We start from the raw sequence: 21,991 nt of genomic DNA, 5'->3' as shown, positions 1-21,991 counted from the left end.
TTTATTACTCCAGCATTAATACCTAATGACTGAACCTTCTTAACTAACCTTCCATGTGGAACTTTGTCAAAGGCTTTGCTGAAGTCCATATAGACTACATCCACTGCCTTACCCTCGTCAACATTCCTCGTAACTTCTTCAAAAAATTCAATAAGGTTTGTCAAACATGACCTTCCAGCACAAATCCATGCTGGCTACTCTTAATCAGATCCTGTCTATCCAGATAATTATTAATACTATCTCTAAGAATACTTTCCATTAATTTACCCACCACTGATGTGAAACTGACAGGTCTATAATTGCTAGGCTTACTTCTAGAACCCTTTTTAAACAATGGAACCACATGAGCAATACGCCAATCCTCCGGCACAATCCCCGTTTCTAATGACATCTGAAAGATCTCCGTCACAGCTCCTCCTATTTCTACACAAACTTCCCTCAAGGTCCTGGGGAATATCCTGTCAGGACCCGGAGATTTATCCACTTTTAAATTTCTTAAAAGCGCCAGTACTTCCACCTCTTTAATTGTCATAGGTTCCATAACTTCCTTACTTGTTTCCCACACCTTACACAATTCAATATCCTTCTCCTTAGTGAATACCGAAGAGAAGAAATCGTTCAAAATCTCTCCCATCTCCCTCGGCTCCACACATAGCTGACCACTCTGATTCTCTGAGGGGCCAATTTTATCCCTCACTATCTTCTTGCCTTTAATATAACTGTAGAAACCTTTCGGATTTACTTTCACCTTATTTGCCAAACCAACCTCGTATCTTCTTTTAGCTTTTCTAATCTCTTTCTTAAGATTCCTTTTACATTCTTTATATTCCTCGAGCAATTCCTTTACTCCATGCTGCCTATATCTATTGTAGACATCCCTCTTTTTCCGAACCAAGTTTCTAATATCCCTTGAAAACCATGGTGCTTTCAAACCTTTAACCTTTCCTTTCAACCTAACAGGAACATAAAGATTCTGTACCCTCATAATTTCACCCTTAAATGACCTCCATTTCTCTATTACATCCTTCCCATAAAATAACTTGACCCAATCCACTCTCTCTAAATCCCTTCGCATCTCCTCAAAGTTAGCCTTTCTCCAATCAAAAATCTCAACTCTAGGTCCAGTCCTGTCCTTCTCCATAATTATATTGAAGCTAATGCTATTGTAATCACTGGAACCGAAGTGCTCCCCAACATATACATCTGTCAGCTGACCTATCGTATTCCCTAACAGGAGATCCAACACTGCCCCATCTCTAGTCAGTACTTCTATGTATTGTTGCAAAAAACTATCCTGCACACATTTCACAAACTCTAAACCATCCAGCCCTTTTACAGAATGAGCTTCCCAATCTACGTGTGAAAAATTAAAATCTCCCACAATCACCACCTTGTGTTTACTACAAATATCTGCTATCTCCTTACACATTTGCTCTTCCAACTCACACTCCCCATTAGGTGGCCTATAATACACTCCTGTCAGTGTTACTACACCCTTCCCATTCCTCAATTCCACCTTATGAGACCAAACTCGGCCTCATAAAAATAAGAAAGCCTGCTAAAAAAAAAACGTCGTCACGACGGAGTCCCGATGACGCCACTTGGAGTTAAGGGCTGTCTTCTTTCTCTTCTTCTCTGCTTTACTCACTTTACACCTATGACTGTGTGGTTAAGTACAGTTTGCTGATGACACCAGTGTTGTGGGCTGCATCAAAGGTGGTGATCAATCAGCATACAGGGAGGAGAATGAAAATTTGGCTGAGTGGCATCTTAACAACCTCTGGCTCACTGTCAAGGATCTGATTGCGGACGTCAGGAGAAGGAAACCAGAGGCCCATGAACCAGACCTCACTGAAGGACCAGAGATAGAAAGGGGGCCACAATCTCAAAGGACCTGTCCTGGACCTATCATATAAATATAATTGTGAAGAAAGCATGACAGCGCTCCTACTTCCTCAAGAGTGTGTGGAGACTCAGCATGTCTCGAAAAACCTTGCCAAACCTCTGTAGATGTGTAGTGAAAAGTGTGCTGCTGGCTGCATCACAGCTTGGTACAGGAACACCAAAGCCTTTGAGCTGAAAATTCTACAAAACATAGTTGATTTGGCCCAGTACATCATGGGTAAAACCCTCACAATCATTGAGCGCAACTGCTTGAAATGTTGCCATAGAAAAGCAGCATCATCATCAAAGATCCTCATCACCCAGGGCAAGTTCTTTTCTCTCTGCTGCCATCGGGTAGAAGGTACAAGTGCCTACGGACTTGCACCAACAGGTTCAAGAACAGTTGCCTCTTCTCAACTATTAAGCTCTTGAACAATGGGGATAGCTAAACTCATTTCAGGATTCTTCTATGCTGTTATTTCCTGCTTATTATTTATTGCTACTTATTTATGTTTGCATCTGCACAATTTATTGTCCATTGTTGACAGTCACTGTTCTATAGGTTTGCTGAGTATGCCCACAAAAAAAGAATCTCAGTGTTCTATGTGGTGAAAGGTATTTTCTATGATAATAAGTTCTACTTTGAACTCGTTTCACAGATGACTGCAGCTCTAACAGCTTGAAGAAACTCAACGCCATCCAGAACAGCCCACACCCATCCATCACCTAAACATTAACTTTTCTCAGTCATCAGCACTCCATAGTTGCACTGTGTACCATCTACAAAAATTATTATGGTTTCTCGTCTAAGCCATTCTGACAGCACACACCCAAACCCACATCCTCTAGCACTAAGAAAGACAAGGGTAGTATGGGAATGTCATAACTTGCAGGTCCTGCCCTAACTTGCACATTGCCCCAACTTGGAATGATATCATCCTCCTTCATTGTCATGGCATCAATAGTTTGGAACTGCCTACCCAACAGTAGAAAGACTGCAATGATTCGAGCAGGTCGCTGATCAGATGGACAATAATTACTGACCTTGTCAGAAATACTAGTGTCTGAAAAATGAATAATTAAAAGCATGGGATCAGATGAGACTTTGTACGCCTCTGCAGCAGCTTTGCACTCCAGTTGGTGATAGTTTATGATGGACTGACCTCTTACAGGAGCTGACACCCACTCAACCTCACTCGACCGGCTGAATGGTTTATTGCAGAAAACTGCAGCTCATTCAAGAGATATTGAATAAGATGTTTTGAGAGGAATGGTGATGTGGAATCTTCACTTATTCTGCAGAAAAGTTTCTTACGGAGTGCTCCATCACCCTTCTGGCTTGTAATATCCAAAAAGTTACATATCTTTAACAGTTTATAAAGTGTTTAATTCAGGTAACAAATTAACATAGACAGAATTTATAATGGGAAACCAGCTTCAGGAAAGGCAAAAGTAGTAAAGGTTTTAAAAATAAGATCTGTTTTTAAACAAGGTTTTATCTACCATGTACTTTTATCCCCTCATACTAAACAAAATTTTGTGCAGCTCCAGAAACTGATTTTCATTTTATTCTGAGATATTTTGGGAGCATTTCATGTATAAACTTATAGTAACTAAAATCCAAGTTAAAGTACATGTTTTTAATTTACTCTCTCTAATTTTCTGAAACAAATTTTACAACTAATATAGATCTAACATTCTTGCAGAAGATATAAAATTACATGCCACTAATAACTGATTAGGCTAAGCTAGTTAGAATAGTATTTTTCTCTAAGTAACACCACTTAATGTTGTCCAACATGAAGAATACTCTTGGGAGGGGAAAGTAATTGAGGTAGATTATTAAAATGGTAGACATGTTGCTGGTTCTGGGCTGGCGATTCCAAATGCTAGCAAGAGCAGTTTGAAGTAATTATACTTTACAGCTTAATGTATCATTTTTGTAGTCCTGGGCTGTAAGTGGATTTAACTTTCTATCCTAGATAAATTACTGCCATGACTCAAGCCACTGAACTAAACATCAAGATGTTGCATTAAAATTGTTGCTTGAGCTGTCATATCCTTCAATTTTATATAAGAGTATTACAGTAACTTGTATCTAAGAAATGCCTTCAGTCTTATCAGAGGATTTTATGCCAAGTTTTCTCTTGAATCAGAATCAGGTTTAATATCACTGGCAAATATCCTGAAATCTGTTAACTTAGTGACAGCAGTAAAATTCTATACATGATAATTTAGAAAAAATAAGTCAATAAATTACAGTAAGTATATATATGCAAATTAAATAGTTAAATTAAAAATAGTGCAAAAACAGAAATAATTTTTAGAAAGTGAGGTAGTGTTGATAGACACAATGTCCATTTAGGAATAAAATGGCAGATGGTAAGAAGCTGTTCCTGAATCGCTAAGAGTGTGCCTTCAAGCTTCTGGGCCATACTGACTAAGAACTTGGCCAAGGTATTAAAGTTAGCTGAAAAGAAGAAGAACGGGGTGACCGAGTGAGGAATTCACAATGATTAATGTTCAGGAGATAAAGGCATGGCTGCTAATGATAGACTGACTAAGAAGATATGTACAAGAGGCAAAACATGCTCATTTAGATTGGCTGCTGTGTCTTGTAACATGGACCAGTTTACAGACTCATTAGCAGTCGCGTAGGAGCTCACCTGTTTCCTCAGACCAGCGTTGTACTGGATCATCACATTGCAATTTCTGTTTGTATGCAGTGAGAAGGAGTGAACACAGCAGGCAGAATTTCCTGAACCAGAAATCAGTGTAGATAAGCAGTCACAGGGGTAATGACTGGATGGGACTTGGCATCCCTGTCCCTCTCTCACCTTATCTCCTTACCTGCCCATCACCTTCCTCTGGTGCTCCTCCCCCTTCCCTTTCTTCCATAGTCTGTCCGACCAGATTCTCCCTTCTCCAGTCCTTTCTCTTTTTCACCAATCAACTTCCCAGCTCTTTACTCCACCACTCCCCCCTCCCAACCTATACCTGCCACCTTGTATTTCTTCCTCCCCTCACCTCACTTTCTTAATCCGATTTCTCCCCTTCCTTTGCAGTCCTGATGAAGATTCTTGGCTTGAAACATCGACTGTTTACCCTTTTTCATTGATGCTGTCTGGCCTGCTGAGTTCCTCCAGCATTTTGTGTGTGCTGCTTTGGCATCCATCATCTGCAGATCTTCTTGTCTGTGATAGATTTCACTACATGTTTCGATGTACTCATGACAAATAATGCTAATGTTAAAAAAAAATCATTATCAAAAAGTACGGCAGTGCATCTACTTCCTTAGGTGTTTGCAAGGATTCAGCATGAAATCTAAAACTTTAACGAACTTATATAGAGTATATTGACTGGCAGCATCACAGCCTGGTATGGAAACACCAATGCCCTTGAACGGAAAATCCTGCAAAAAGTAGTAGATACGGTCTGGTCCATCATGGATAAAGCCCTCACCACCACTGCACCACCATCTACACGGAGCACTGACACGGACCCCCACCATCCAGGTCATGTTCTCTTCTTGGTGCTGCCACCAGGAAGAAGGTACAGGTGCCACGGGACTCACACCACCAGGTTCAGCAACAGTTATTATCCCTCAACGATGAGGCCCTTGAACCAAAAGGGATATCTTTACTCAACTTTCACTTGCCCCATCACTGATATGTTCCCATAATCTATGAAATCAATTTCAAGGGCCCTTCAACTCATGTTTTTGATATTTATTGCTTATTTATTTATTTTAAAAATTATTATTATTATTATTATTATTATTATCATCATCATCTCCTTTTGCTTCTGTAATTGCATGTTTTTTTTTCTTTTGCACACTCGTTGAACACCCAGTTGGTGCCATATTTCATTGATTCTATTCTAGTTATTATTCTATTATGGAGTTATTGAGTCTGCCTGCAATACAGTGAATCTCAGGGTTGTACAAGGGACATGTATGCACTTTAATAATAAATTTACTTTGGACTTTGAAAAAGACTATCTACTTTCTCCCAACCTCCATGAACATTGATTATACCTGCCCTTACCTTTACCTGATCCACTCACTTATCATTAAAATTCACATTTTCACTTTGACATCCACGCAATCTATTAGTCCAATGCCTTTCTGGACTCTCATTCACAACCATCCATACTCTGAACACCAATCAAAGTTCTACTGCTCATAAGTTAGATCAAAACCTGCTGGAAACACTCGAGTGTGTCAGGCAAAAGCACGGGAGAGAGAAACAGAATTCACATTACAGATCGATGACTTCCATCAAAACCATTAATTCTATCCTATTCAACACTAAATCCTGCTGAAACCCCATGCCTGTACTTGTCAGTTAATAGGTTTCCGGCTCCAATATGTTAGTTAACACTCTCAATGCTGTGTTTAAATCCATTCATGGGTGCATCAGTCTATCACTAAATAATCTATTCTAGTTCTATATGCAGTATCTCTCAATTTCTGTGCCTCCTGTTTCATGTACTCCTATTTTCCCTCGCCTACTGCATTAACATCAACAGCTGTATCTTCAACTGTCTAAATCCCAGAATTCCCTAAAACCAATCAACTTATTTTCATTTAAGAGTCCTTTTACATCTCCTTTCTTTGATCACTTCCTCCAGCATTTCCATCTTTGGCTTGGCATCTAGCTTTCTTCATACTTAATGTAGTGTTTACCTTCAAAAAAAGGGACAATTTGTAAAATTTATAAAAGCAACTAACTTTCACCTTATTTTCAAAGTACTGACCAAGAAGTGCCAAGAGTTCAGTGGGTTTTAATCAACCTTTAAATGTTTTGTCTAATTTTGTGCTCAATTGGCTGTGGACAGAAATAGCTGTTCGGTATCATTCTCAAACCAGTTCAGCCATGATCTCATTGAGTGGCAGAGCATCAGCTAATGGCCTTCTATGGTACAGAGAACTGTGGCTCAACAAATAAGGTAAAATAACTTCAGATTAAATAAATGACTCTTACTCAGATGAGTTAGTTGATCATAGCCTAGAGCTGCAGTACAGGACTGGAATAAGGTGGAAAGTTCAAATCATTAAGGCACTGCAGATACACAAGTCACTGTCAGATTTGGAAGAGGCTACAGGTTGGACAGTGAAGGGTTCCTGGGCCCTAATTCCCAGCAATTCCCCTCAGTGAAACTGCAAGAGTAACACCAACTGAACCTTGAAATTGCATTTAAGATGATATTGGCACTCAAAGCAGAGTTCAGCTGATTAAAATATATGGACCATATATCAACTGTTCACTGATCTGATGAAACCATACTTAAGTGGAACTGTGGACACCATGGAATTCAGTGTTCTAATGTAACTCTGGTCACTCCCTGATCATATAATCATTGGCCACAACCAATTTGATGTTAATTGTGCTACTATGGCATGTGAAGTAGATTTTGGTACACCAGATCATTCAAAGACATGCTTGTTAGTTAATTGGGTGGCAGGGTGGAGATACTTATTTACCAAAGAACATTTAAGGTTCCTCTACTAGCACGCAGGTCTCCCCTGGGCAAGGTTTAGTGCCTGCTTAGCCTCCCAGTCAGGTTTGTGTGAATCCATGGGAACAGGTGATAGATGGCCGTATCAGCAGTTGAAGCATATCACAAGTCCTGGTTATACAACCACTTATGCCAGGTAGACAATCTCTGGAGAGTACTGATAATGGCTGGGGTCAGCCATCTTGTAAGATATTGCCTTGAAGAAGGCAATGGAAAATCACTTCTGGAGAAAAATTTGCCAAGAACAACCATGATCGCCCACATCATACGGCTTGGCACATAATAATGATTATGTTAATGCTGTGTTTAGGTTAATTACATTTGACGTTCAAGTTGCTATAACTGGAAGCTGGGAACAAAGCATATGCCAGCTTTGCTTTGTTGCCAGCTTAACTGAAGAGATTAAGAACTGCAAAGAAGTGAAAGAGTTAATTGATGTGAGTGGATCCAATGTCAAATCCAATACAGCAGGAAAAATGAAAAAGAGAAAATCTCTGTAGAAGATGTGTATCACTAACAGTTGTTCCTGGTAGGATTATCCTTACAGATACTGGAACAAGAACAAAAGAGGGAAGACTGGGGTTAGTTTGGGGCAAACTATGCTGGTCTTAAAAGGCTAGTGTAACAAGGATGCTAAGGAAGGCTACTGGGATGAACAGTTTGTATTTAGTAAAATATAAAAAAAGAAACACTGTGTATTTGTGTGAGCATATATTGAGGCACCACACAACAGGTTTTACAAGCAGTTTATGAGGGGTATCACTGATCTGGAAAATTGCTACTTGTTTGACAGTAGAATACTAGTTACTTTCAAGGAAAATTAATATAGAAATGCACACTTCCAAAAGATAGACATTATTTCTTTATAGTATTGGATTGTTGTAATGGATTTATTACCTGGCCAATGAGAGAGGGGTAGATTAGGCCACATCACAAAACAAGATAGCAGGTCAGATAGTACTCTTAACCCACCTAAAAGAGATTCAATGGCTTCAAACGCAGTGGCATAATATTCAGTGTAAGCCTTCAAAAAAGATTTGAATGCTGCAGTGAATTCAAGGCAATTGGCAATGAGTTCTGGAGCATTATAACCGACAAACAGATGAGCCAATGGAGAAAAAATGAACCACAAAATACATAATCAAATACTCAAGGAATGGGGAGGTTCTGGCGAAACTCTTCAAAAGCTTATCACACCAGGTGGGAGAGCAAATTGAAAATAGCTGTGATTATTCAGCTGTAAGAAAGCAGTACTCCTGAGATTTTGAAAGTCATCAATGTACAAGAAAACATGTGACTATCTCACATTGAGAAGAGAATTAATTTGCAGTCACCCTGGATCTATATGTATCCCAGGTCTTTCACACAAATGCGTACATTTTTATTTCAAAATAAAGTGAAAACTTTCAACTTTTGATCCTTAATGATACTCCAAGCTATCAGAACAGCTATATATCAATGTATTGTGCCACTTTGTCCTGATAAGAAACAATTTATGCATTTCACTTGTCCATGATTTGGTCTGAGAGTTGCACTTAAAATAAACACTTTGTGCACTTTTGCCGAACTGCATTTGGTTCAGTACTGAACAGAACACACTGGGGTACTTCAAGCAGAACCTCTTTCGATCCTAACTGTGAACAAATTGTCCCAACTGAAACTAAAACTATCTAGCTGAAGCTGGATAAGTGGGAGAAACTTTCTCTTGAACAGTGGTATTGTGCGTAAAACTGAGTCTGAACCAATAGTTTAGAGGGCAAGATGAGGACTGCAGAAACCTGATCATATTATTATAGCAAGCTTTTAGAAAAAAAAGACTGTAAAGACATCATTACTACTCCATTTCTTCAAATAACTGTCAAGATGGTGCACTGAATTTTGCTCATCATATATCATTTGTAGTCTCTATTTCTTTGAATAATTCTATTGGTATGAGATTGGTAACATTACATTTACATAAGAAACTGAAGATCTACAAAATAGTTTGTGGTTAGCAATAGAATTTTTTTGTCTAAACTTTACCCAAATTGACAAAGAAGTTCTCAGAGAGATTATAGACTGATGTCAGAATAAAGTTCGACCTACCAAACACATCTAAAATTAATACTGACTGGCAAAGCAGTAATTGCCTGGAATTTACTTGAACATGCTGATCAGTTGGGAAATGAATGTAGCATTTTGAACAGAATGCTCTCATCACAAGCTCCTGTTCCATGAGCACAACTGTTTGATGTACAGAGGGATCTTGGAGTCCAAGTCCGTAGCTCACAGAAAGTTGACATGCAATAGATAAGGTCGTTATGAAGGCATATGGCATGACTTCCTTCATTGGTCAGGGCATTCATTACAAAAGTCAGGAAGTCATTTAACACAGAACAATGCAGCACATTGTTGTGCCGACCTGTTAACCTGCTCTACCATCAATCTACCTCTACCACCATCCCCGTAGGACATTCCATGTGTCCACCACTCTCACTGTAAAGAACTTAGCTCTGACATCTCCGTATACTTTCTTCCAATCACCTTAAAATTATGCCATTTCCACCCCAGGAACAAATTTGAGAATATCCACTATCTATGCCTCTTATCATCTTGTACACCTCTATCAAGTCCTCTCTCATCCTTCCTTGGTCCAAAGAGAAAAGCCCTAGTTCACTCAACCTATCTTCATAAGATATGCTCTCTGCTTCAGGCAGTATCCTGGTAAATCTCCTTTACACCTACTCTAAAATTTCTACATCCTTCATATAATGAGGTGGCCTTAACTGAACACAATATTCCAAATGTGGTCTAACCAGGGTTTTATAGAGCCAGTTAACCCCAGTGAACACGTCTGGTTTAAGAAGGACTGGTAAAACACAGCAATGACTTGCTGGTAGCAAACAAAACTATACTGTATTGCTCATACTTTTTCTTGAATATGATCACTGCAATCAATAGCCTGTAACTTCCCTTTCAGAGAAGAACCGCCTGTACAACCTGTCATTTTTGCCTCGTGAAAGTGCAGAGTGGTTGAGGCATGGCGACTAGAGGCGGCAGGGCCCTGGGCCAAGGGCAGGGAATGAGCCAATGCTTGACCAAGGCTGGAGCAGATTTGGAAGCAATTCAATGTGGCAGAAACAAGGCTAGATGTATAGGGGTGAGGCAGAGTCTAGGCAACGGGATCTGGGCATTGGCCCGAGAGTGAGGAAAGACCCGAGGTTTGATCGATTTAAGCACAGGGCAGAATTGGAAAGGTTAGAGCGTCGGGGCCAAAGGTGACGGATGTGCTGGTTCAGCTTGCTGCACTGCGAGGCTCACTCGTCTTTGCGCTGAACTGAGGCTTTGGCCTGTAACTAATGGGCTCCTGAATCAGATCCAGTGATAATTGGCTTCAAGCCCGTGGACTCAGTTTCGTGAACATCATTTCTGAATATTATTTGCTTGCTTTAGTTGTTTGCACGATTTGTTTTTTTTTGTTTCCAGCATAGTAGGTGTTTGAAGATCTTTTCTTAATGGGTTCTATTGGTTTTCTTTGTTCTTCCTTTATTCAGTACCCATTCACTCTATTCCACGGAGTATTGGAATAGTATGCCTCCACAGTTGAGGTTAGAACTCACTCAAATTGATATTCCAAATGCTGACATCAACAGTCTCACCAACAATTTGCCAAATGTACCAAAATTGATTACAGTGTTGTTAAAGTACACTTCTTGCAGCAAATTGGAGGTCTCCACAGTACAGAGAGAACCCTGATATTTTAGTGATGAAATTGTCCTCTCATTCTAAGCCGAATACAAACATGGTTGCCTCAGCCTCTCTTTACAAGGCAGTCCTGCCTTGTCCACTGAATCTTTCCGTACTTTTTCTATGGTAAGGAGACCAAAACTAGACTGAATACTCCAGGTATAATCTCAATAGAGCATTGCTCCTATACGCAAACCCTCCTGTTCTGAAGGTCGCCATGCCACTTCCCAGCTGCTCTGTGTCCTTCTTGCTATTCGTGTCACTGGCAAACTTAAAGAAAATTACGTTTGGTTCTTCATCCAAATCACTGGATCTTTATCTAAGTCAGAGATACAAGTACTGATACTCCACCCTCAGGGCTGCTCACCACCCAGGTCATGCTCTCTTCTCGCTGCTGCCATCAGGAAGAAGGTATAGGAGCCACAGGACTCACACCACCAGGTTCAGGAACAGTTATCACCCCTCAACCATCAGGCTCTTGAACCAGAGGGGTTAACTTCACTCAACTTCATTTGTCCCATCACTGAAATGTTCCCAGGACCTAAGGACTCAATTTCAAGGACTCTTCATTACATGTTCTCGATATTGCTTATTTATCCATTGTTATTATTAATTTTTCTTTTTTCTTTTTGTATTTACACAGTTCGTTATCTTTTCTTTTTGGAAGTCCGTCAAGCCTGAACTGGGAGGCGCAGGTGCGTCCACAGGTCAGGTACGTAACGGACATTGAAGGATCAGGTCACCTCTCCTTGCGGTCCTGGCACTTTTGATTCAGGTCCTTCCACCGCTACTCTTCGAATGTGCTGGTGCCAGGTGTTGCAGTCTTTGGCCAAGGCCTTCCAACCAGTCACAGGGATATTGCATGCCTTCAAGGACACTTTCACGCAGTCTTTGTAGCACTTTGTGGGGCCTCTCTGCTTTCTGGTGCCATGTGCCAGCTGGGAGCAGAAGACCATCTTTGGAAGGCGGCTGTCTTCCATCCGGACCACATGTCCAACCCATTGAAGTTGAGCCTTCATAATCAGTCTCCCTGTGCGAGAGCTCTCAGCCCTTCGTAGCAGGTGGAACTGGTCAAGCATCTTGATTTTCCTGTGGTTTGGCATCCATGTTTCACAGCCAGACAGCAGAGAAGTCAGGATGACTGCTCTGTAGTCTGCCATCTTGGTTTTCAGCCGGATGCCACATTCACCCCACACACGTGTCCATAGCCTGCCAAAGGATGCCCCAGCTGTTTGAGACCTCTTGATCTAGACTGCAGGAGGAGGTGTGGCAGCTTCCCAGGTAGGTGAAGGCAACAGCATTGTTCAGCTGCGTACCTTCAATCTCAAACTATGGTTCCACAGGGTTGGTATGAAGTTTGAGTGAAGTAGAAGTTCTGTCTCTGCAGGCTGATGATTAGGCTGAATTTTCTTGCTGCCGTTGTGAGGCAGTCAGCTTGCTCCTTTCACTGAATGCTGCAGGAGCACAGTCATCTTTAAAGAGGAAGTCTCATACTATTGCTTCCAGCACTTTGGTCTTGGTCTTGAGGTGTCGCAGATCAAAGAAGCATCCATCAGTCTCGCATCAGTTTGTGAGAGGGCAGAGAACAGCACCGTGGCAACAGCAAGCTGAACAGAGTAGGCACGAGGACACAGACCTGCTTAGTTACTGGGAAGGGGTTAAAGGTGCAGCTGGTTTTGATGACCCTGGCCATTATGCCTTTGTCTTTTACACACTGGTAGTACGCCCAGTTGGTGCAGTCTTTCATTGATTCTGTTGAGTATGCCCACAAGAAAATAAATCTCTGGGTTGTATATGGTGACATATATGTACTTTGATAATAAAATTTACTTTATCCACACGTTACAACCTGAAAGAAAATCCTGTTCTTACTTCTACTTCCTGACTGAGAAAAAATTTTCTATCCATGTAATTGCATTACTTCTAAAACCATGCCTTTAATTTTGTTCTCTAAACTCTGTTCCTGTATGTGGTATGTTATCAAAAACATTTCGAAAATCCAAGTGCACTGCATCTACTAGTTCTTCTTTATCTATTCCTTCAGTTACTTCCTTAAAAACCTCTGGTTGGTCAAAAGCTGTTTCCCTTCAGAAAGGCATACCCATGTTTAATCCCATTAATATTAGTTTCTAACTAGTTTTGCAATATATTTTGTTAAGAGACTCTGCCAATCAGGTTACATTAATTGGTCTGTAGGCCTCCATTTTGTCTCTCCCAATATTTTTTAAATACTGGAGTTACATTAGCTATCCTCCAATCAGCAAAACTATCTCGTAATCTATACAATTCTGGAAAATAATGCACAGTACATTCACTATTTTCAGTTATTTCCCTTCTGTACATTGGGACCAGGACTTATTGGCCTTCAGTGCCTTTAATTTCTCCAGCATTATATTCTTACCTAATACTAACTTCCTTTAGTTCCTCACTTTGCTTAGATTCTCAAATCCCTAATATTTCAGAAAGATTACTTGTGCCCTCTTCTGTGAAGATAAAAAACACATATTGCTTAATTTTTCTACAATTTCTTTGTTCACTATTAGAAATGCTTCTAGTTTTGACTGTACAATAGCTTCATATCACTAATCATTCTCATCTATTTAGTGCCCCTTTCTTAATTCTCATAACCCATTTTTGTTCTTTTAATTAATCTTTGTCCTCCTTTATAGAAGCCTGAACTACTCCTAATTTTCAAATTTACTATTTTTTCCCGATAACCTTGTACAAAATTATGGGTGTTGTAGATAGGCTAAATGCAAGCAGGCTTTTTCCAATGAAGTTGAGTGAGACTAGAGGTCATAGGCTACAGGTGAAAGGTGAGAAGTTTGAGGGAACATGAGCTGAAATCTCTTCACTCAGAGGGTGGTGAGAGTGAGGAACGAGCTGTCAGCGCAAGCAATGGATGCAAGGCCACTTCCAACTTTGAAGAGAAATTTGGATAGATGCTAAGATGGGAGGAATATGGAGGCCCGGGTGCAGATCAATGGTACTAGGCAGATTAAAGGGTTGGCACAAAGTAGATGGGCCAAAGGGCCTGTTTCTGCCCTGGAGTGTTCTATGACTCTATCTATGTAATATAATTGTAAACATAACCTTTGTTAGCCATGATTAGCTCAGCCTTCCTTTTATATTTTTTTCAACAGGCAAAAATGTGCAAATGCTGCATTTCCTTCATCTATTCCTTAAATGTTAACCACCCCATGGACACCAGCATGCTTTTCAATGAAGTTCTCCAACCTATCATCAACTCATTCCTTATACTTTCTTGGTCCTCTTGGATCTGGATAGAACTACTTCACTTTCCGTTTTTATGAAGAATTGTTATATGTGATAGTCACTCTTCTCTACTAGACCCTGTATGACAAGATTATTAGCTACCCTTTGTTGTATAATACCCAATTCAGGAAAGTTTCTTCTGACTACAAGAGGGGTGCACAACACCTGGTTCAAAAAACTACTCCACACACCATCTGGATTTCATCCACTGCCAGTATTGTTTCCAATTTGATTTTGTGGGTCTACATCAGGATAAAAATTATCCATGATTAATACAGCACTGTTGTTTCACATACTATAATGTGCAAGTCTTAGGCACCCTAGCTATTTTATATAAATTTTGGCGTAGATGTTTTTTTTTGTCTTCTGTATTACTGTGTCAGTAGAAAAGAGCAAATTGTAAATTTCCAAACATTCATTTTCTAGAAAATTAAATGTTACAGAGAATTTTTTCCCATTTTTAAAGTAACATATTAAGTAATAAACCACTTTACAAATATAAACTTGATTACTTTGTAGGTATATAGCCCAATGCATGATTAAACAAAGATAACAAACAGGTGCTAATGATCAATGACAGAATGATTTGAATGAACTAAACTGATGAACTGAAACAGAAATGGGTGTAGAAGGAATCAAACTGGATGAAGGTAAAACAAACTAAAAGACAAGGATGTGGCAAATGTGACAGTTTAACCTTCAAATCAGCAATTATTACACCATAACAACAACAAGACACAAGGTTGTCAAGGTCCCAAAGAACTATCCAGCAAAAAGAAGAACAGGAGTTCTTCAACAGATGGTGTGGCCTCCACCGAGCCCTGATCTCAACATCTTCGAGGCTGTCTGGGATTACCTGGAGGTACAGAAGCAAGCAACACAACCAAAGTCTGCAGAAGATCTGTCGCAAGTTTTCCAAGATGCTTGGAACAACCTATCAGCCGCTTTTCTTATAAAACTACACAACAATGTACCTAAGAGATCTGATGCAGTTTTAAAGGTCACACCAAATATTGATTTGATTTAGGTTTTACTGTTTACTGCTCTTTAAAACAATTTTTTTTTGCAATTTAAAAACTTCTCATTTCATTATTTTTCAAAGCATCTTTGCTTTATAGAATTTTTTACATATGCCTAAGACTTTTGCACAGTACTGTATATTTAGTTTTCTGTTGAATACTATCTCCTACATTGCTACTACCATTGGATTATAGACAATTCTCAACAACATTTGACATCCTTCGGCCCAGCACATAAGTGCAATTACAAAGAAAACATGGCAGCTGCACTATTTCCTTAGGAGTTTGCAAAGATTTGGTAGGACAGCTCAAAACTTCAACAACTTCTATAGATGTGTGGTGGACAGTATATTGACCGGCTGCATCCCAGCCTGGTGTAGAAACACGGAAAATCCTACAAAAATTAGCGGAAGCAGCCCAGTCCATCACAGGCAAAGTCCTCCCCACCACTGAGCATGTCTTCATGGAGCTTTGTCCCCAGAAAGCAGCATTCATCATCTGGGACTCTTACCCAGCCAGGTCATGCTCTTTTCATCAGGACTCAGGACTCACACCACCAGGTTCAGGAACAGGCCCTTAAACCAGAGGTGATAACTTCACTCAACTTCATTTCCCCCATCACTGAACTGTTCTCAAACCTATGGACTTGCTTTCAAGGGCTCTGTCTCACGTTCTTGCTATTTATTGTTAATATCTTTACTATTATTATTTCTTTCTTTTTGAAATTGCACATTTTTTTATCGTTAGCACACTGTTGGTGCAGTCTTTCATTCACTCTGTTATGGTTATTGGATTTATTGAGTATGCCCAGAAGGAAAGAAATTACAGGTTTGTAGTAAATGGTGACATATATATATTCAATAATAAATTTACTTTCAACATTGAACGTATCTCCACCCAGACTCAATCCACACCTTCATTTTATGAAGCGCTTCCCTCAATATTACATTAATTTCTAAATATTTAATATCCTTCAACATTCATCTTTCATCTTGGTCACTCTGTGGTCACATCTCCATACAGTGTAACTATATTATATCACTATCATAACCAAGTCTTTTTCCCTGTCTGTAAATACATACTTCCAAGAGTTTTGTAAGGTCATAATTTAACCTGCCCTGACTACTGGCTATTTAGTTTGTTTACCCATAATATGAACTGAAGCCTGAATTCTTCAATCATCCCTTCTGCTACTGTACATGCAGGAACACAAGACAGCCTTTAGAGTCCTCCCAAAGGGAATGTGACATACACTTTGACCTACCCTCCTCTGTAACAGTATCTGCATAGTAAACCTACAGTCCTGTTATGACTTGTGTGTTTTTATCAATGACCATCTGTTAACCACTTTAAAATATGCTGCTCTGTGTAGATTTCGTGTGAAAACATGTAAATTTTTGAATTAGCTGTTGAAGGTTAATTTGACTGAATTTGATATTAGTCTTTAGTAAACTTCTGCTTCTTAAATGAACACTGCTTCTGTTTAAAGTTACTTTTTTGGCCTAACTAACAAATCAAGCCTTCATTAATGGGAAGGTATGTTTCAGTTATCAGGAGAGACTGGATTGGCTGGATTTGTTTTCCTTGGGAAAGGAGGTCGAGGGGAATTCTGATAGGAGCGTACAAATTATGTGACACATAAGTATGGTAGAGAGAGGACAAAGCTTTTCTAGATTAGCATGCACTGATTTAAGGTGAGCAGTAAAAGGTTTTGATAGAATCTGAGGAAGAACTGTTATTTTAACTCAGAAGGTGTGGAAGCAGCTTCTCTCATAAGGTTTAAGAACCATCTGGATGAGCACTTGAATCTCCTATGACTAAAAATCTTAGACAATGAAAATTTGCACACCATAACAAGCACTAATCTGTATTTAGTGCTTTCTTCCTGCTGAAATGTTCTTTAAAGTTGCTTTTTGATGTTATAAAACAAATATTACTAAAAGTTCCATCTAAAGTTCGGTGTAGTACCTATCATTTCTTTACATTATATCAGTTTCCCTATATTTGACCATCCTGGTTTATTATGTATGCAGTGATTGAAATTTTTTTTTTAAAAAGTGTAGATGCCGGAAATCCAAAACAGAAATAGAAAATGTGAGAAGCACACTATGGTTCAGACATATCTGTGGAAAGAGAAATAAAGTTACCGTTTCAGATTCAACATGAAATATCAATGTTGTTTCTCTTTCCACAAATTCTGCCTGACCTGCTGAGATTTCCAGTGTTTCCTGTTTTTATTAAGCATGCATTCTATTTCTCAAGGGCACAAACACATCCAAGAATAAGTTTAATATTAATGCTCTGCCAAAGTAACAGAAGCTTTGAAATAATCAGCCTTGGGAAGATGAGAGTAAGCACTGAAATGAGATTTTTCAAATTACACTGACTGGAAATATTAGAACGTAAATTACTGAGATGAGGTATTAATGTATCTTGGAGATTATTAAATAACTGCAATAATTCATACGATATAGGAGTAGAATTAGGCCATTTGGCCCATCAAGCCTGCTTCGCCATTTCATCTTGGCTGATCCCATTTCCCCTCTCAGCCCCATTCTCCTGCCTTCTTCTCATATCCCTTCATGCCCTGACTAATCAAGAATTTGTCAACCTCTGTCTTAAATATAATCAATGACTTGGCCTCCATAGCTGCCTGTGACAATGAATTCTACTGACTCACCACTCTCCAGCTAAAGAAATTCCTCCTCATCTCTGTTCTAAATGGATGTCCCTCCATTCTGTGGCTGTGTCCTCTGGTCTTAAATTTCCCCACCATTGGAACCATCCTCACCACCTCCACCCTATCGAGGCCATCCAGCATTCAACGGGCTTCAGTGAGGTCCCTCCTCATTCTTCTGAATTCCAGTGAGTTTTACTATGTTCAGTTCCAGTCACCTCACTACTGGAAGGATGTGGATACTATAGAGAGAGTGCAGAGGAGATTTACAAGGATGTCGCCTGGATTGCAGAGTATAACTTATGAGAATAGGTTGAATGAACTTGGTCTTTTATCCTTGGAGTGACGGAGGATGAGAGGTGACCTGATAGAGGTATATAAGATGATAAGAGGCATTGATCATGTGGATAGCCACAGGCTTTTTCCCCGGGCTGAAATAGTTAACACGAGGCGGCATAGTTTTAAGCTGCTTGGAAATGGGTACCGAGGGGATGTCAGGAGTAGGTTTTTCACACAGAGAGTGGTGGGTGTGTGGAATGCACTGCTGGCGGTGGTGGTGGATGCAGATACAATCGGGTCTTTTAAGTGCCTCATAGATAGGTACATGGAGCATAGAAAAATAGAGAGCTATGCGCTAGGGAAATTCTGGGCAGTTTGTAGAGTAGGTTACATGGTTGGCACAACATTGTGGGTAGAAGGGCCTGTAATGTGCTGTAGATTTCTTGTTCTATGTTTGTCATCTCAAAAATCACACCAAAATGTTAATTTGACTGCTAATATGTAAAAATGGTTTAAACAATTTCTTAAGAGTATGGATTTTAAATAAAATAATTTTACAAAGGCAAGCAGTGTTCTTTTAAGCTGTGAAGCTTACTTTACTATTTAAGATCTATAAACAGCAATTATAAATGCTATGAATGAGGCTTGAGATATCATGTTCCACACACACATATGCACAGATTCTAAAGTCATCTCACTACCTTAAATGGATAAACTCTTTTGAATGCAAATGTGTACTTTTTTAATATTTGTTATCCGGATTTGAGTGACGGAAAGGAGAAATAGAGTTTTCTGCCACTTAGCATTTTTCAAATGCTTAAAACATACAAAAAAATCACATGGAGTTATATCTCAAGTTAAAATAGAAGATCATATTCTCCAGTAATGTATTGGTCAAAATAAATATTTCAAAATAAGTTGATTATGCTAAAATAGCTTCATCTGTCAATTAGATGGAAATGTTCACCATCTTTGCATGTATAATGCACTGAATTTTCTCTCAAACATTACAGGCCTACATACCGCACCTTACGTCACTGATGACATGCTGCTGAGTGTTAATGCATATTAAGGGAACTGTACATGAGAGCATTAGTGCCTTGCACACTTGAGTACAGATATTTACAGTATCTTCCAACAATATGATTCAGTAGTTTGGTTTTTTTTATTCAAGACTCAACATTCAGCTAGTTCAATAATTGAGATAATTACAATACTACAAATATAAGCAGATGATTATTTCTGGATAACACTGACACATACTGCTGCACAAGGTTGTCTGTATCTAGTAGTAAGTAATAAATTCACTAATATTTTTAAAAGCCTTTAGATTCAGATCATAAGAAGGCCTAAAAACACAGCTTGTCAATGTGACAAACACAGCTTGTCAGTTTGTCAATGCAAGAAAAAATTCTCTTATTCAAGATCCTAATTAGGTGTGTCACCTTACCTTATGATTAAGGGCACAAAGGGTGCCAGGCTGAGAGCCGAGCATGTGCCATCCATGGGGGATGGATATAATCGACCCAGAACAAGCAGCAACAAGAACAGGCTGGGGTGGAGCTTCAGAACACCAGAATCACTACATATATGGAGATGAGAGAGAAGGAATGAATATTACGGGTGAAGTAATTCAAGAGAAGACTGATGTCAGACTCACATCCAAGCTAAATAATTTAAAGATGATAAAACACTCTGGTTTATTCAATGTGCAAGTTTTAGAAATAGAAAATTGTACCTTAGCCCCAGCTAATATAAAATTAGATCAAAGATTAGTTCTACTCATCAAAACATATGGTGAAATCTATCCTACGTATCACCTAACGTCACAGTCCAAGGATGTGCTGGGGGCAGCCCACAAGTCGCCATGCTTCTGGCACCAACAAAGCTTGCCCACAACTTACTAACTCTAACCCACACATCTTCAGAATGTGGGAGGAAACCCGAGCATCCAGAGGAAACCCACGTGGTCATGGGGAGATCAGACATATTCCTCAGAGACAGCAGCGGGAAGTCTTAATGCATTTGCTTGCTTTTGACTTCTGATCCAGGAGGCATTTTGGTAAATTAAATGTGATTTGCACTTTTCAGACAGAGATTAAAGTCCAGCTCTGTCTGCCCATTTTGGGAAGTAAGTAAATATTTCATCTTTTCCCAGTCTGCCTCTGACTCTAGATCCACCAGCAACAACCAACCTACTGGAGGAATTGCAGGAATGGAGCAGTCCGCACAGACGTGTGTGTATGCTTGTGAGTTGCGGCTGAGAGAAGGGACTGTCAGTGCTTCAGGTTGAAACTGCCCTCACCCACAAATGCTGCCTGACCAAATGAATTTCTTCAGGAGATTGTTGCTTCAGATTGACGAGAATGCTTTCTGAAATGACAGATTAAGCCTAGCAACTTGCAATGTAGGAGTATGCAGTAAGTCTTGGCCGTACTCAGTGCGTCAATGTCCACAATGAGGAGCAAAAGTAAACTTCATCTGGGATGGGGTCAAGGCCGGGACCACTGCACCATTCACTGTTCCAGAGAAAGTCACAGGAGGATAAACTTAGCATATCATACCAGGGAAATCAAAGCATCGTTTTCCACTAAGGTTTGGTGGGACTACAACCAGAGAGTCTAGATTACAGGTGAAAGGTGAAATATTTAAGGGGAACCTGAAGCGGAACTGTTTCACTCAGAGGGTGGTGAGAGTGCTGAATGAGCTGTCAGCAGAGGTGGTGGATGCAGGGCCGACTTCAACATTTACCAGAAGTTTGGATATTTACATGGATGGTAGGGGTATGGAGGGCTGTGGCCCAGGTGCGGGTTTATGGGACTAGCTCAGTATGGACTAGATGGAACGAAACGCCTGCTTCTATGCTGCAGTGCTTTATGGCTCTGTTCACTACACAGGAAGTAAGGATGGGTTTGTTCTCAGTGCAAAAGCTGCTCTCACTAGCTTTCCTTAAGCAGTCAAACGTACAACCATTTTTGTTTCTCACCTGCCCGTTGTGCTTGCCACCATCTCCAGCTGTTTAAGGAGGAAGGGATGAAGTGTGGGGAAACGGGTAAAGAATTCCCTGCCAGTCATCCTGTGGATACAAAGAAAGGGACATAAATGAAACATTAAAGTGTGCAGCATGGATTGCAAGCAATTTACAGTACTGGCTACATTAATCACTTGAAACGTAAAAATGCCCTGGAAGACTAACACTTCTTGATTAACAATCAGCAAGGGGATTTCTGTCAAGTATTTGACATTAGGACAGTTGAGTGTATTAATACTGACATCACTGGGCATTATTGGAAAGAAACTCCAATGTTGGAGTGCTCTTTCACATAACAGAAGACAATTATAGTTGTTGAAAGTCAACTGCCCCACAGCATCAGTACTGGAGCTCCTTAAGGCACGATCTTCAACCAAACTATGTTCAGCTCTTTGCTACTGACCTCCCTTCCATCATAAGGTCTGGTGGCGATGTTCATTGATGATTTATGATGTCCGATTGCATCCACAGCTTCTCAACATTGAAGCAATCTATTGCCACATCTATTCCCACAACATTCAGGCATGGGCCATGTAGCAAATTATATTCACATCAGACAAGCGTCAGTCAAATATCAAC

The 21,991-nt window shown here is 39.8% G+C and overlaps 1 protein-coding gene across 3 annotated transcripts in view; it reads right to left on the bottom strand.

Moving 5' to 3' along the window:
* The window catches only part of LOC132402765 (thyroid adenoma-associated protein homolog), a 440,832-nt gene that overhangs the window by 226,950 nt on the left and 191,891 nt on the right, over positions 1-21,991 (bottom strand). For all 3 annotated transcript variants that reach the window (XM_059985752.1, XM_059985753.1, XM_059985754.1), the window contains 2 exons: positions 21,368-21,457; positions 19,832-19,963 (listed from right to left, as the gene is read on the bottom strand). In XM_059985752.1, coding sequence (XP_059841735.1) covers positions 19,832-19,963; positions 21,368-21,457 — 222 coding nt within the window. The remainder of the gene's footprint in view (positions 1-19,831; positions 19,964-21,367; positions 21,458-21,991) is intronic.

Source organism: Hypanus sabinus, chromosome 12 (genome assembly GCF_030144855.1).
Source record: "Hypanus sabinus isolate sHypSab1 chromosome 12, sHypSab1.hap1, whole genome shotgun sequence".
Classification (NCBI taxonomy): Eukaryota; Metazoa; Chordata; class Chondrichthyes; order Myliobatiformes; family Dasyatidae; genus Hypanus; species Hypanus sabinus.
The sequence above is the reverse complement of the archived record's forward strand: the minus strand, read 5'-3'. Positions and strand labels throughout refer to the sequence as shown.